This window comes from Trichechus manatus, unplaced genomic scaffold, assembly GCF_000243295.1.
Source record: "Trichechus manatus latirostris isolate Lorelei unplaced genomic scaffold, TriManLat1.0 scaffold00054, whole genome shotgun sequence".
In the NCBI taxonomy this organism is placed as follows: Eukaryota; Metazoa; Chordata; class Mammalia; order Sirenia; family Trichechidae; genus Trichechus; species Trichechus manatus.
In genome coordinates, this window is record NW_004443990.1 from 3,700,307 (window position 1) to 3,718,285 (window position 17,979).

Sequence of the window (17,979 nt, forward strand, 5' to 3'; positions counted from 1 at the left end):
TTCTACTATCTTTAGGTACTCAGCATAATGCTGGACACTGAAATGGTACTCAGAAATTATTAAATAATACCAATATTAAGCAAAAATGTTTGCAAGGTTTTACAGAATGGTTTTTAAATTCAGAATTGTGGTAAAGAAAGACTGAAACAAATTTTAATTTCAGGTAAAACAATTAATTTAATTCAAATAAATAATTTCCTACTGATAAAGAAAGGCACATAAAATCCTATTCAAAAACAGATCAACATCTGTTTTGGTTGTTCTTTTTTACCTGTCAATAGCATCACACTGGTAAAGTTGTTTAAGAGCTTCCAAAATAAGTCTCTCATTAGGTGGATCCAAATAGGGAAATCTGTGTGTTTAAATGAGATATGAAATAAGACTTCATTCTGTGAACATGGTAGGATTTTATGCAGACTTGATGAAAATTTTAAAAGGTTTTACTTCTACTATTTTTTTTTTTTTTCATTGTACTTCAGGTGAATGCTTACAGAACAAATAGTTTCTCATGAAATAGTAGCACACATATTGTTTTATGACATTGGTTAACCACCCCACAACATGTCAACACTCTCCCTTCTCGACCCTTTTTTTTTGGTGAAAATATACATAGCCAAAGATACACCATTTAAAAAATTTATACACGCACAGTTCAGTGACATTGACTATGCTCTTCCAATTGTGCTGCTATTCTCACTTTAGATGAAGGCTTACAGAACAAAAGTTTCTCATTTAACAGTACACATGTTGCCCTATGACAATGGTTAACAACCTCACAACACATCAACACTATCCTTACTCAACCTTGGGTTCCCTATCACCAGCTCTCCTGTCCCCTTCTGCCTTCTGGCCCTTGTCCCTGGACTGCTATACCTCATTAGTCCCATTTGGTTTTATAAGGCTGTCCACTCCCCGGCTGAACAGTGAACCTCGGAAATGACTTCACCACTGAGCTAAAAGGGTATCCGGGGGCCATACTCTCAGGGTTTCTCCAGTCTCCTTTAGGCCGGTAAATCTCGTCCTTTTTTTTGTGAGTTAGAATTTTGTTCTACATCCTTCTCCAGCTCTGTCCAGAACCCTCTGTTGTGATCCTGGTCAGAGCAGTCAGTTGTGGTAGCCAGGCACCATCTAGCTGTACTGGACTCAGTCTGGTGGAGGCCTTGGTAGCCGTGGTCCATTAGTCCTTTGGACTAATCTTTTCCTTGTATCCTGTTCTCTTCGTTCTCTCTTGCTCCCGAAGGGATGAGACCAGTACAGTATCTTAGATGGCTGTTCACAGGCTTTTAAGACACTACTCACCGAGGTAGAACGTACTTCTACTATTTTTCAAGTTCTCCTTTTTTTTTTCTAAAACAGTCTACGATCATGATCAGCATTCAGCAAAGGAGGAAATCTTTTTTTTCTGAACCACACTCCTCTATTTAATTTGAGAAGCACTTCTTCCTGATCCCCCTTAGTTGGAACACTCTCACCATTCCTCTCTACTTGATGTTAATTCCACACCATCTCTCACAGCCAATGTCATCTACTCTCTTCTATAGTCCAAATGGCTTTTTTTTGTTTTTACTATATTTATATAAAATAGTGAAGAAAAATTCATTAAAAATTACAAATTGCTTAATAGTACCTCAAAATGCTTTTTATAAAAGATATAGTCAACTAATTCTGCCATATTTCCTTTATGTATGTATGTATGCATGCATGTGTACATATTTTCTGCTGAACTATCCGAAAGCAAACTGCAGATACAATGCAACTTCAATCTCAAACTATTTCAGCACGCAGTTCCTGCTTCTATAACCGTCATACCATTAAAGAACATAATTAACAACAATATTCACAAAGTATAGTATAGTGGCATATAACCAAACATAAATAAGTATTTTAAAATATTGGAGCAATAATTACTTAATATCACCTGCACGGGGTTATTTTCTTCCACCTTAAATCTGAAGATGACACATCAGCTATTCCAATCTCTCACCCTGAGAAACGTCCAATAAAGAACAAAAGGTACACTATCTTACACAAAAGTCTATTCTAGGACTGAGAGCTCTAACTATTTAAAAACAAACAAAAATCTCTTAAATTGTTCTACAGTCAGCTTTCCTACAACTTGTACCAACTCATCTTGGTATCTTCTAGAATAAGGGCTGGCCAACTTTTCTATAAAGGGCAAGATAGAAAGTATTTTAGGCTTTGCAGGCCATACAGTCTCTGTCACAACTACTCGACTGCTATTGTAGCAAAAGCAGCCAGAGACAATACATAAACTGATGGGCATAGCTGTGTTCAATAAAATTTTATTTACAAAAACAAGTAGTGGCCTTGGACTCTGTTCTAGATTTGTTAACACTACAATTACTTTTCTCTCTTGATTCAACCAATTACTAACTTTGTTAGGCATTCCTTGTATTAATTGGTTTCTAACAGACCCACCATATCTAATTACCCTCCTCTAGAAAGACTCTAGTTTGCCAAACTCCTCATAAAACACGATGATATCCAACACAGAACTCCAAATGGAGAGTGACCAACACAGAACAGGAATGCTGTAATTCACTGTCACCTGGTCACCACGGTCTAGTAATATAGCCAAAGTCCATGCCAGCGGGATTTTTAAAATTGTTTTTAAACAGAATCTTAACTGCAAGCTCATATTAAGTTTGTGGTGATCTGATAGTTTCAAATCTTTTCTACATGAATTTCCTTATTCATATGGAAGATTTGAGACCCAAAACACAGGATATAAAATGTGTATTTTCAGACTTTTACCTTGTTGATTTTAGTCCAAGTTTCTGGCTTGTTGAGATTACTCTAAATTTTGGTTTTAATTATCTATCAGATTAGATATTCCTCTCAGTAAATCTGATAATCATGGCTTCAGTATCCTTATTCATTATCTTCATTTATAATGTTTATTTGGAAAGATATAAGTTCATCACACTACCAGTAAAAACTTCACCTAGACTATACTAAGCAATTAATTGACATTTTCTGAATTTGGCTATTTTGCAGCTATGCTCTATTCAATAGTATTGTCATCTATAGATCACCTCTTTATTCACAAAGACATCAAATGCATCTTGATAAATATTATACTGAAGAGATATACTCATTCAATAAATTTCTTGTGAAGCGCTCATTATGTAGATAGGTCTGGCCTCAAACTGAAAAGAAAATGGTTTGTAATGATGTATTCTTTTTGAACCATTTTGATTCCTACTGATAATTATAAACCATTATTAAATTCTCTTAAACCTTTTTTTAACAAACCTTGCTAGACTCTTCTAGAAATCAATGTCAAATTTACTGGGTGGCTTTTTGCAGAATCCGCCCTTTTTCCTAATTGGAAAAATCAAGAAAGATGTTTGTCTTTCTCATTATTTTCTGGTAATCTGTTCTGTAAAATTTCTCACAGATAATCCATAATGGCTCTAACATTAAATCTGCAAGTTTTTTTAGTATCAAGGAAATAATGTCTAAAGCCTCAAGACAAACTCATTTATGATAATTAGGTTTTCTCTCCTTATTTCCAAATCTGTCTCGGTCATCAGTTCCTTCTTATCCATACTTGTTTTTGCCTTTGCAGATTTAAAACAGGGAAAGGGGAAGAAAAACAATAATCAAGACTCTCCATTTTCTTGCTCACATCTATGAACACTATACCACCATCTATCCCACACACTGTGTCTTCCTCTCCTTACTCTACAAACAAAAAGAGGAGGAGTCACTTTTTTCTCCAGCATTTTGGGGGACTTTTAATACACTGCAGGTCTTAAGATGGAAAAATAATGTAGTGCAGATAATATTAAGTAATTATTGCTCCTATTTTCCTAATATGCATTCAGACTTGGTTATCCTATGCTCTGCTATTCTTTGTGAATATTAATTTTAAATCTGGGTTTATCTGAAAGCTTTCTGTTTAGCAATTTAGGTTCCTTTAAATGGCTCTTTCCTGTCTTTCTCATTGGCAACATTTATGATTATAGTTAGAATTTCATTTAGTACATGGTCTACTCTTTCTAGGATCTATAATCTCATTCTGAAAATCTCTATCCAAAATATTTTGAAGTTGGCTTTCCTAGAGTACACAATATATATCTGGATTATACCTGGTAATTACTTCACCTACAATGAGTAGTCACTCTCTCCCAAGGTTCCTGTCACTCGCACACTGCCAGCCAATTAAGACCAATACAGCAGTTTCCTTCATTACTTCGTCTACCATCTGAGATAAAAAAACTTCCATCCCCTAAGAAAACATTCTATCCTATACACCAATCAATTATATACTTTAACATTTGTTCTATTCTTCACTTCATGCAAGTAAATCTTGTTTACCTGAACATAAGCTTGGTGAAAGCAAAAAACTACTACAGAGATTACTCTGTCTTTGACAGTACATAGTACAATACCGGCCATATAAAAAATGCTACCAAAAAAAAAAAAAAAACAAAAACAATTTCTAACTGGAATTAGGGTCACTTATTACATACCTTTCATCATGTAAACAGTGGTCACTAAGGGATCCAAATAAACATTGCACATAGAAGCCCATTAAGGTAAGGTTAAAATATCAGCAAGAGATCAAAGAGATCAGTAAAGCATGCAAGGAAACCTTTGATTTTGGTTTAGCTGAATCTCAAAAATAGGTTATCCTCAAGTCTATAGGAAGGTATGAGTCAAATATTTCAAAAGAATTTTTGAGGAATAACCTGGCCCCACTATAGCAAAATTTTCCTTTTTCCAGGTTGTGTCTACATACCTTATAACATCGTGTATGGCAAGGCACTTTAAGGTCAGAACTACAGATGTCAAACTAGTTCTCTTAATCTCAGGGATCACATGGTCAGGCATACACTGGTTCCAAAAATCTTTACTATAGATCCGAAAGCATTTTCCTGAGGAAGTTCTACCAGCTCGGCCACTTCGCTGTAACGCCTCACTCCTTCAGAGGGAAAAAAAAAGGCCCCAAAATGTTCTGTGGGTTTCTTAAACAATTTACTTCCTATCCCCAAACCAGCTAGAAACCATCAAGTCAACTGTTACCTGAACAAAAAGACTTGACATAGAGACTTACTTTGAAATTGGAACCACCTCCAGGATATCCAACCCTAATCTGGGGTTGTGATTTAACTGTTTCACAAAGCCACCATCTACCACATATCTAAGGAAAATGAAAACAAATTAAGTTTCTAGAAAATAAGGGAAGACTTGTTAATTTTTGAGCACTTCGGGTTCTTCTCTTCTACCAAAGTAACAATTATATAAAGCCTTTTACATTAAGTATAAAATGTGATGGTCAAGTAATTGGAATTCTCTTAACATTGCTGGTAGAAATCTAAAATGGCAGTTTCTCAAAAAGTTAAACATGCAACTACCTTATGATCTATAAACTGCACTCCTAGGTACAAACCCAAAAGAACCGAAAACAAGGACTCAAACAAATATTTGTACATGAATGTTATTAACAGTACTATTTACAACAACCAAAAGACAGAATCAACTCAAATGTCCATCAACAAATAAATGGATAAACAAATTATGGTATATACATACAATGGAAGAGTATTCAGCCATCAAAAGGAATGAAGTACTGATACATGCTACAACACGGATGACTTTTCATAATATTATGCTAAGTAAAACAAACTAGACACAAAAGGTCACATAGTATATGATTTCATTTACATGAAATATCCGGAATAGGCAAATCCATAGAAACTGAAAGTAAACTGGTACCTGCCAGGAGCTAGGGGGCAGACGGGAAATGAGAAATAACTGTTTAATGGGTATTGTTGTTAGGTGCTGTTGAGTTGATTTTTGACTCATAGTGACCCCATGTGACAGAGTAGAACTGCCCCATAGGGTTTCCTAGGCTGTAATTTTTATGGGCACAGATCACCAAGTCTTTCTCCCGCAGCGCTACTGAGTGGGTCTGAACTGCCAACCTTTCAGTTAGCAGCCAAGTTGCTTAACCACGGCACCACTAAGGCTCTTTGCTTAATGGGTATAGGGTTTTATTTTGGGGTGATGAAAATGTTTTGAAACTAGATAGAGGTGATGATCACACAACACGAATGTGAATGTACAAAGTGTCAACGAATTATTTACAATGGTTAATTTTATGTTATGTGAAGTTCACCTCAAAAACCAAAACAAAAAACTTGCAAGTCAGCTCTAGACTATTCGAATAGGTTTAGAATCTAACTCCAACTAGCCTTTAAAATAACATTTTAAGACAATTAAATGGAAAGCAAGTGAGGGAGAGAACTAAGTTAAAAGTAACACTAAGTCTATCATTCACCAAGGGAACACTCTCAAACACCCTATTTAATGACTTTTGCCTTTGCTAGAAACAGAAAATTACAGAGGTCAGTTTATTCAGCAGAGCTGCTCTCCTAAGCCTTTGGTGAAGTCATTGTTTTCAAAGGAAAGGAAAAAAGCAGGGGAAATTAAATTCCTCTCAGATCTGGGTGATCATTTTACCCTGAAGAAGTAATACAGGATCTAAGATTCAGGTCCAGCCTTCTTAAGGCAGACAGACAGACTTAGGGCATAAAATATATTGGGTAAAAGATAAATATCCAAAAGAGATGTGGTTCAGTAGTCTAAAATAACTTTACATTAGCTATCAGTTCAGACTTAAAAATTCCAAGGTTTTCTCTAGAATTTAACTCTAAATGTGATGGCATCATTTGTGATATCCAAAGAAGGTAAGAGATCTACATGACAGTACACCTTCACAAAAATGTGAAGAGTGAGACAACGCCTCCAGATAAACACTTGGATGAACAAAGCTTACTCTACCAAGTGGGGTTGCCAGGTAAGAAGGGAACATGGGATCATATAGGTATGTGCTGGTAATGGGGATGTGGAAAAATAGGTTTAGCTTCCTATTTAGTGAAACCCATGAAGCACTACACATAATCTTCAATTTGGGAAGAGAAAGCTTCAAGTTGCCAAATAGTTAAAAAGTGTGAACAGAAATACAGTTTGCACCTCCTACCTCAATTTCCTGTTCACAGCAATCAATTACAAAAAAATGATAGGTGATTCTAAGTTAAGAACCTTAAAAAGTAGGTGTGAAGAGAATTAGAGAAAGGCACAGAAAAACAAACTCAATAATGTCTTATAATTAACTAAGTGGCTTCCTTGGCTTTAAGAGAAATTTCAAAAGCAGTACCTGATTCCATCTATTGTCAAAGATGTTGCAGAAATATTGGTGGATATGACACATTTTCTAATTCCAGGTGGAGGTGGCAAAAATATTCTCCTCTGTTGATCTAAAATACATATAAAGACACTAATTTACAAGATGCATCTGGCAAACTCAAGTTTTCAAGAACTCCTATCTTTTCATTAAAAGTTTTGTTTTTTTCACCTCTTTAATGATCTTCAATTCAAAATATAATAGCAAAAACCATTTTTTCCTTTCCAAGGCCAACTCTTCAGACAGGGATTGGAATGGACTGTGGGACGTAAAGTGATACTCGTGAAGAATGTGCCTCTTAGACAAGTAGCTATAAGAGACCAAAGGGGCGGCTTCTTTCCAGAGGTTAGAGGGGAAGGCAGAGAGAGTTAGGAGCTGGTTGAATGTTCATGGGGAATCAGGGGCGGAGGGGAGAAATGTGCTGTCGCAGAATGGGGTGAGCATTTGGGGTCTCATAACAATGCATGTTAAAAAAAAAAAAAAATTCTGTATGGGAGACTAACTTGAAACATAAACTTCACTTAATTACATCAATTAAAAAAAAAAATTTTTTTTCCTTACTTTTCATTGTTATGATTTCTAGGTCCGTGGAATCATAGATTATTAATACTGAAAGAAACCCTACAGCAGATTCTTTTATCTAGGTCATAGACCCCTTTGAGGATATATAAAAATTGTGGACCTCCTCACCATTGAAAGGCACAAAAAATGTTCTTAAACAATTTTAGGGTGTTCAGAAACTCTCTGAAGCCCATCTATGGACTCCAGATTAAGGACCTCTCTCTGCCTTAAAGACTGATTAGCCAAACAGTTTTTACTTTTGGGGGTGTCTGCCCAACTCATGACTACCTCTCTAAAGAAGTAATGCCACACCTACTTCCACTATCTATACATTCTGAGGGGTAGGCCTCACCAGCAATGCTTGTACTATGGTATCTTGCTTCTCTGGCCATAGTTGATAGCATCAGAGATAAACATCTCCCCCAAGCTGGACCAATCAGATTCTCCTGTGAATTTGGGATAAGGTCCAAGAGACTGTCAATTTGATTAGGCTGGTCTCTTGCAAAGAAGAAAAGTTAACTCTTGGGAACCACAGGGAAGTGACTAATGTACATAAAGAAGAGAAAGCTAGTCTAAACAGAGAAAAGAATCAATCAGCCATGAGTGTTGGAAAAAGAATATTTCTAGATTCCCAGCAGCTGTGAAATAGGAAGGAAAACAGGTTTGGGCAAACTTGCTCTCCAGCCAGGTTAAACTCAGAACAGGGCAAGAGTTAAGAATGTTTAAAATGAAATGATTACAGTATGAGGAAAGGAGGTAAATGAAGGTTGGTAAAGAACAGGTCTCGATGTGTTCTAGGAGCCCTGGTGGTACCGTGGTTAAGCACTCAGCTGCTAACCAAAAGGGTGGCAGTTCGAACGCACCAGCTGTGCCATGGGAGAAAGACATGGTAGTCTGCTTCACTAAAGAATTCAGCCTCCGAAATTCTATGCGGCAGTTCTAGTCTGTCCTGTAGGGCTGCTATGAGTTGGCATTGATAGCAATGGGTTTTGCATTGCACTCTGAAAATTGTTATATAAGGAACAGTAGAATGAATTGGGAGAAATAGCGAATCGATGTTTAAAACTAGGATTTCAGAAAATATGGTGATGACAAATTATAGGATATAAATATCTGAAGAGGTGGTTGAGGTAGGATGAAGGAAAAGATCATATGCGCTAAAGATGTCAAGAAACTGCAAAGCAAGGGAGTTGGGTGGATCATCCGTGTCAATGATCTCCAAAGTTTGGAGCAATGATTTCAAGGAGTACATAAGCCAATCCATTCGGGTGTGAAAAGAAAGTATTAGCTTTTCTATTTATATTTTTCATAACATCCTGTTAAACTTTCTATTTTATATACATTTATTATTGTACATTATATGTTAGTACATAGTACATCTTTATAAAGAAACAAATATTTTTTAAATGCCTGGCTGCCATTTGATTTCCACAAGATACGCCAGTACTGTTTAGAAAATTCACTTTTTCTACTTGAGCAACCTCAAGTTGGTTTCTTTCCTGCAACCAAGAAAATCTTAATAAAGATGAAGTAAAAATTCACTTTCAAATAAAATCTTATAAATATCCCTATATTCCCAATACATAAAACAGACCTAAGTTGAACTACTATGATTGAAAACAAGAGCACAGGTAAGGAAGAAAAGGAGCAACTCAGATGTTTCTACTCCTGAACATCATCCCTAAATTAATTTCACAAGTAAAAAAAAAAAAAATGCTATAAAGGTAAAACTGATAGAAATATATCTAAACACATGATCACCTTAATTGATGCAGAAAAGGCATCTGATAAAGTCCAATGCCAATTCCTGATAAAAACTCTCACCAAAATAGGAAAAGAAAAATTCCTCAACATAATTAAGGGCATATACACAAAACCAACAGCCAACATTATTCTCAATGGAGAGAGACTGAAAAAATTCCCCTGAAAATGGGAACCAGACAAGGATGCCCTTTATCACCACTCTTACTCAACACTGTACTAGAAGTTCTAGTTAGAATAAGACAAGAAAGGGAAATAAAGGGCATCCAAATTGGTAAGGAAAAAGTAAAACTACCCCTATTCACAGGCAACATGATCCTACACAGAGAAAATCCCAAAGAATCCACAAAAAAGCTACTGGAACTAATAGAAGGATTCAGCAAAGTGGCAGGGTACAAGATCAACATACAGAAAATCAGCCGGATTCCTCTACACTAACAAAGAAAATTCTGAAAAGGAGATCAGGAAAACACCACCACTTACAATGGCCACCCAAAAGATAAAATACTTAGGAATAAACCTAACTAGGGATGTAAAGAAAACTAGAAAATACTACTGCAAGAAATGGAAAAATACACCATGCTCATGGATAGGAAGACTTAACTTTGTGAAAATGTCAATACCACACAAAGCAATCTATAGATACAATGCAATCCCGATCCAAATTCCAACAAAATTAACAAAATGGAAAAACTAATCACCAACTTTATATGGAAAGGAAAGTCCCTGGATAAGTAAAACATAACTGAAAAATAAGAACAAAGTAGCTGGCCTCATACTACCTGATCTCAGAATCTACTATATAGCTAAGGTAGTCAAAATAGTCTGGTACTGGTACAACGACAGACAAATAGACCAATGGAACAGAACTGAGAACCCAGAAATAAATCTATCCACCTATGGACACCTGATCTTTGACAAAGGGTTGAAGTCCATTAAATGGGCAAGAGACTGTCACTTCAACAAATGGTGCTGGCAAAACTGGATATCCATTTGTAGAAAAATCAAACAGGATCCATACCTCACCTCATACATAAAAACTAACTCAAAATGGATCAAAGACTTAAATGTAAAACCTAAAACTATAAAGTTCATGAAACAAACACAGAGACAATGCTAGAGGCCCTAATTTATGGCATAAATAGAATATCAAGCGTAACTATGCACAAATTCCAGAAGATAAACTAGATAAACAGGACCTCCTAAAAATTAAACACTTATGCTCATCAAAAGATTTTTCCAAGGAAGTAAAAAGAGAACCTACAGCCTGGGAAAAAAATCTTTGGCAATGACATTTCTGATAAAGGCTTACTCGCTAAAATATAGAGAAAACTTCAACAACTCAACAATAAAAAGACAAGTAACCCACTTACAAAATGGGCAAAGGACATAAACAGACACTTCACCAAAGAGGACATTCAGGTGGCCAACAAACACATGAAAAGATGCTCTTGATTGTTAGCCATTAGAGAGATGCAAATCAAAACCATGATGAGATACTACCTCACCCCTGCAAGAATGGCACGGATCAAAAACTCAGAAAACAATAAATGCTAAGAAGGTTGTGGGGATACTGGAACTCTCATACACTGCTAGTGGACTAAAATGGAACAACTCCTATGGAAAATGATATGGCGCTTCCTTAAAAAGCTAGCAATAGAAATGCTGTACAATCCAGCAATCCCACTCCTAGGAATATACAGTAGGGAAATAAGAGCTGCCACACGAATAGACACATGCACACCCATGCTCAATGCTGTTTTACTCACAATAGCAAAAAGATGGAAACCACCTAAGTGCCCGTCAACAGATGAATGGATAAATTATGGTACATACACACAGTGGAATACTATGCAATGATAAGAAAGAACAATGATGAATCCACAAAACATCTCACAACATGGATGAGTCTGGACGGCATTATGCCGAGTGAAATAAGTCACAAAAGGACAAATACTGTATGAGACTACTATTATAAAAACTCAAGAAAAGGTTTACACAAAGAAAGAAACAATCTTTGATGATTACGAGGGAGGGAAGGGCAGGGAGGGGAAATCACTAACTAGATAGAAAACAGGTATTAACTCTGGTGAAAGGAAAGACAATACACATTATAGGGGAAGTCACCACAACCTGACCAAAGCAAAGGAAGACACTTAGAGGAACACAAGAAAAAATAAAAATAAAAAAGAGGCAATGGCAGTAAATACTATAGCATATACAGCCCTACAGTAACAGTAAAAACAAATAACTCACAAGCAGATACATAGGCAGATACATATGCTGAACAGGGGAAGGAGGGTGTATAGGAGCATACCCACATACATATATAGGTCAGGCTGTGGATATTTTTACATACATATTTGTATGTACAGCACATATATTCATATATAATAGAGCACAAACGGGGCACAGTCATAGAAGCTTCCCAGATACATCCAAACACCTTGAAGGACCGAGTTACTGGGGCTTAGGGCTGGGGACCATGGTCTCAGGGGACATCTAGGTCAACTGGCATAACATAGTTCATAAAGCAAATGTTCTACATCCTACTTTGGTGAGTAGCATCTGGGGTCTTAAAACCGTGCAAGCGGCCATCTAATAAAATACATCTACTGGTCCCATCCTGGCTACAGTAAGAGAATGAAGAAAACCAAACACACAAGGAAAATACTAACCCAAAGGACTAACAGATCACAAGAACCACAGCCTCCACCAAACTGAGCCCAGAAGATCTAGATGATGCCAAGCTACCACCACTGACTGCTCTGACAGGGATCACAATAGAGGGTCCCAGGCAGACCAAGAGAAAAATGTAGAACAAAATTCAAATTCAAATTCAAAAAAAAAAAAGACTAGACTTACTGGTCTCATAGAGACTGGCGGAACTCCTAAGACTATAGCCCCTGGACACCCTTCTAACTCAGAACTGAAGCCACTCCTGAAGTTCACCTTTCAGTCAAAGATTTGACAGGTCTATAAAACAAACAATAACACACTTGAGGAACGTGCTTAAGTCATTCAAGTATATGAGACCAAATGGGCAACACCTATACAAAACCAAAACGAGAAGGCAGCAAGGGACAGGAAAATTAGATGAATGGAAACGGGGAACACGGGGTAGAAAGAGGGAGAGTGCTGACATATTGCAGGGATTACAACCAATGTTAGAAAACCATTTGTGTGTAAATTTTTGAATGAGAAACTAACTTGCTCTGTAAACTTTCACCTAAAGCACAATAAAATAAAATTTAAAAATCCTACCATACCTGTGGTTATAATCCAATTTGGGAATAGGGTTTTCTTTGTTATGTTAATGTGGCAGTATTAGTGTACAGTGTACTTTAAATCAATCTCTTGAGATATAAAACAGCTGACTAAGCAAGCAGCAAGCAAGCAGAGATTGGGGTAGATGCCATGCCACATGAAGATCATCAAGGAACCAAGAAACAGAAGCTGAGAAGAGACAAGGACCTTACCCCAGAGCCCAGAGAGAAAGAAAGCCTTCCCCTAGAGCTGGCAACCTGAATTCGGACTTCTAGCCTCATAAAGTGTGAGAAATTAAATTTCTGCTTGTTTAAGCAAAAAATAAAAATAAAAAAGAGAGAGAGAAACATATCTATAAAGAAGTTTTGATATAAATCCAAAAATAATTTCAAAAAGACCTATTCTTTCAGAGTTGAAGAATATGGTGAAGAGTGTAAGTGTTAAAAATTATTTTTTTATGTGAGATCAAATTGACAACAGCAACTCAGAGGGTTTGACGGGAAGCCTAGGGGGCAGTGAGTTGAAGATAATGGTGATGGAATAATTTGGAAAGGGATAATGAGAATGGCAGCACAACTGGAAGAATGTAATCAATGTCACTGAAGTGTACATGTAGAAATTTTTGAAATGGTGTATCTTTGGCTAGGAATATTTTCACCAAAAAAAAAGTCCTCCAAGGTTGAGAAGGGAGAGTGTTGACATGTCACGGGCTTGTTAACCAATGTCATAAAACAATATATATTACTGTTTAATGAGAAACTATTTGTTCTATAAACCTTCATCTAAAGTACAATTTAAAATAAACCTAAAAAATTTTTTAAAAATTGTTTTTAGTTATTTCTTAGACTTAGGTAGCTCATTTCTTTCAAGTGGTTCAAATGCACAATATACTATTTCACAGGTCAAATTATATATTTAGACATTAAGTTATTAACTATTTACTAGAATGTAACTCCATGAGGAGACAAGGGCTTTCTTTTATTCAAGGCGTATTCCCAGTACCTAGAACAACGCCTGGCCTATAGAAAGTACTCAATAAACAGTTGCTGAATGAATCAATAAATAAAAAATGCATTACATAAATTACAAATTAAGGTTCCTTCACCTTTAAAATTACACTTTAATATTTTACGTAAGTTAGAAATGTCCTTCCTGAACAAACTTACCCATAATCAAATCTATTTTTCAATCAACCTATTTCTAAAAGTCCCTTGCTTGTTTTAGTCATCGGTTCAAACAAAATTTTACTTTCATTTACCATTTTGTTGACCATATCAACTAAAAAGTCCTGAAACTGCTGTTTTTACAAGACTCACATTTGTTGCACATTTTAAAGTCCACCTACACACTGACACCATATTGCACAGTTATAAACACATGCCAATTTTGTTTGTTTATAAAAAGTTGAAAAGATGCTAAATACTTATATTCCTAAAGCAAGTTCTCACTTTCCAGGAAGAAAGGGGAAAACTGAACACTTTCATTAAGGCACAGCAATTCTTTTGACTATCTCATTCCCTGATTTTCCTACGTATTAGAGATTCTGACATACTTTACCTAACCTGTCTCAAACCTGGTAAGGTACTAGGGTTTTATTAATAGGGAGGGAGAAAACTGGCACAGAGTCAGAAAGATATTCCAAAGTCTACCAAGAAATAAGGATATTGAGGATGGGCCACTCAACACTCTTAGTGGAGTAATGCTGCTAAGAAAGATGTACCTGATATGCTAAGGCCAACTGAAACTTCCTCATAGAATTTCTTGTCCCAAATTCTCCTCAAAAAGAGGCCAAAACGGAAATATGCCTCTGTGTGTGTGTGTGTGTGTGTGTGTGTGTGTAAAAGGAACATAACTTAATGCAATAAACTTCAAAAACTTCAATCAAAGGGAGGGAAATTAAGATGATTCTGGAATAGAACAAAGTGATACAACACTGTTCAGCTCAAATTCTGCCCCACCCCCAGAAGCCATTTGGGTGATAAAAAAAATCTTGAGAATTCTCACTAACACAGCTGAGGATGAAACTCCTGACATAAAGGAGGCTTGAGATAATTAGTAAATGTGGCTAGAAAAGATAAAAGTAACTAGAAGCCAAAAAACATAGAAAACAGAGAAATCCAACATAAGAATAATTGACACCCATGGAACAACGAAACCAACAGGACATAAGCTATATTCTCTTTTATAACACAAGAGAATTCCCCCAAAATTAAGAATTGAATTCACAGATCAAAAGAACACATCAGAAATGTTCTTGATCTTGTTTGTGGTGGTGGTTACACAGGTATACACACACACACATACACACACACACAAGCACACAAGAGCCCTGGTGGTGCAGTGGTTAAAGCGTTTGGCTGCTAACTGAAAGGTCAGCAGTTCGAACCCACAAGCCACTCCATGGTAGAAGGATGTGGCAGTCTGCTTGCATAAAGATTTACAGCCTTGGAAACCCTACAGGGCAGTTCTATTCTGTGCCATAGGGTTGCTATGAGTCAGAATCAACTCCATGGCAACCAAACCGAAAAACCAAACCCGTTGTCAAGTCAATTGCAACTCACAGCAACCCTACCGGACAAAGAACTGCCCCATAGGGTTTCCAAGGAGCATCTGGTGGATTTGCACTGCTGACCTTTTGGTTAGCAGCCGAGCTCTTAACCACTGTGCCACCAGGGTTCCTCGATGGTAACAGGTTACATATATATACATATATATACATAAATACATATATATATATACATAAATATATCTATATATACACATACACACACACACACACACACACACCAAAAAAACCCCGTTGCCATTGAATCGATTCTGACTCGTAGCAACCCTACAGGACAGAGTAAAACCACCTCATAGGGTTTCCAAGGAGCGCCTGGTGGATTTGAACTGCTCACCTTTTGGTTAGCAGCCGTAACTCTTAACCACTATATATACATATATGCGTATATATACTTGTCAAAACTCACTGAACTGTATATTTACAGCAGGCACTTTTATGTAAGTTATACCTCAATAAAGTTTCTTTTAAAAAAAAGAGCAGGTTAAATTTTAAAGAGAGTTTAATAAAAAACACTCAACACCAAAAAAAATCCTAATTAAAACTACTGAAACTTTGAGGATAAAGATAGAAATTTTTAGGCAATCGGACAGAAAAAGAAAATCACTTACAAGCAGGTTAAAAAAAAATCAGGCTGGTGTCAGACTTCTCTGCAGCAACATTCAATGCCAGAAGACAACACAGCAATGTCTACCAAGTTCTAAGGAAAAGAAAGTGTGACCCAAGAACATAAAACCTAGCTAAGGTGTAATTCAAGCATAAAGGCAAAAGCCAGACATTCTCAAAAAACTCAAAACGTAGCACTCATGAGTCCTTTTATTAAAAATAATTTTTTAACAAAATCCAGCCACGCTAAAAATTAGCCAAAAGATAACTTAGGAATGGAAAATCCATGATAAAAGGACTGATGGTGAAAACTGAATACATCTGAGCAATATAAAAATAACTAACAGAAATCAGAGAGGAAGGATATAGAAGAGTAAGAGTGCTGATTGTCCTCATCTTTCACACCAGGGAGTCAACAGGTAAGATGTGTAATCAAGTATGGCCTAAAGAGAAGACATTAATTTCAACTTCTTAATACTTTTCATCTTTTTAATCTTTAGAGTAATCTTTAAAAAATATTATCTCCTGTGATAAAGATTTACTTGAAGTTTAACAATCCCTTCAAGTAAATTCAAGTAAAATTAAATGCTTTTAAAACGCAATACTACAATCTCACTTTTTAGAAGTATTTTTATCAACCTACCTACTTATTCTTCAATATATATGTACACACATATACACACACAAAGACATCTGGACTAATTTTTTCCTAATGCTTAAAGATGGTTATTTTGGGATGGAGGAATATGAAGTGATTTCTTTATTCTTTGTAATTTTGTATACTGCTTGAATTCTTTATAATGAAACTGCATCATTTGTCCTCAATTATTTTTCTTAAATACTGGAAGTAAATACATGTTAATTCTGCAGAGTGGGAAATGAATTTTTTGTACTTTTCTACACTTTTTAAGTTTTCCGCAAAAGGTAAAAAAATAAAAAAGCATATATAATCCTTCTTCTAGTTAAAAAAAAAAAAAGCTAAACAATAAAAGTATATTTTTATGGGTAAAGAAAACGTTCAAAACAATATACTCTAAAATGTTAACAGTGATTACCATTGGGTTGTGCTTGTGGACCTGGTGATTTTAATTATTTTTCCTAACTGCTGATTTTATAAGAAATAAGAATATATTTCTTTGTAAGACAAAAGAAAAGTTTTCTCATTTGTGAAGACTTCATATAGAGTCTAAGTTTTTATGTGAAACTCACTAGCCTTATTCTCCTGCATCTTTAACCTTAACATCTAAGGGAACTTGATAGACAAAGTCAAGTTCTAGGTAATGCCATACTGAGGTAATGTTTTGTAGGGAGAAAGGAAAAAAATGAAACTACTCTTGGATTTATGTGATACTCTAAAGAAGTTCTTCCTCTTTCAAAATGTTGTACACTAATGCAAGGGACAACTCCTTTCCTTTTTTCATGTATCCTGGAAATACATACTATTTCTGAATAAACAACCAGTTACCAAATGCAGATTTACCATGTAATCTCAGGAATATCACTTAGCCTCTATCTGTAAGATAAAGTCTGATTATTCAAAAACATAAATGTGGGTATATGTGCATTTTTCTAGAGAAAGAAGTCATGTGCCTTTCATTACCTTTTTAATGGAATCTGAGCTCATCACCCCTCCCCCACCAGAATAAAGGCTAAGAGGCACTGAATTAGATGATTACTTTTAGTGCTAAAAGTCTCCAATTCCATGCAAATAGCTGTCATTTATGAAATAAATGGCATATTTCATTTCATAAATTTTTGTGGGGTTCAGCTTTTCCCTAGATACAAGGGAGAACTACAACAGATTGAACAAAAAGAAGGAAATCAGAGAGAGAAAGTATTCAGAAAAACAATAAATTAAAGTTCTATACATAGAATCCGACACAAGACATTAACAGAATGTCCAGGAGAAAGTAAAAACTCTGGAACTCAAGTTTAACTATATAATCGAAACATCTTCAACATTCAGTAGTCTCGTAGAGAGGATAAGAAGACAACCGTAACACAA

General features: G+C 35.9%; 1 protein-coding gene across 4 annotated transcripts in view; it reads right to left on the reverse strand.

The window, feature by feature from the left end:
* The window catches only part of DHX40 (DEAH-box helicase 40), a 59,734-nt gene that overhangs the window by 33,509 nt on the left and 8,246 nt on the right, over nucleotides 1–17,979 (reverse strand). For all 4 annotated transcript variants that reach the window (XM_023732709.1, XM_004377859.1, XM_023732707.1 and 1 more), the window contains 4 exons: nucleotides 7,190–7,289; nucleotides 5,084–5,170; nucleotides 4,769–4,951; nucleotides 272–352 (listed from right to left, as the gene is read on the reverse strand). In XM_023732709.1, coding sequence (XP_023588477.1) covers nucleotides 272–352; nucleotides 4,769–4,951; nucleotides 5,084–5,170; nucleotides 7,190–7,289 — 451 coding nt within the window. The remainder of the gene's footprint in view (nucleotides 1–271; nucleotides 353–4,768; nucleotides 4,952–5,083; nucleotides 5,171–7,189; nucleotides 7,290–17,979) is intronic.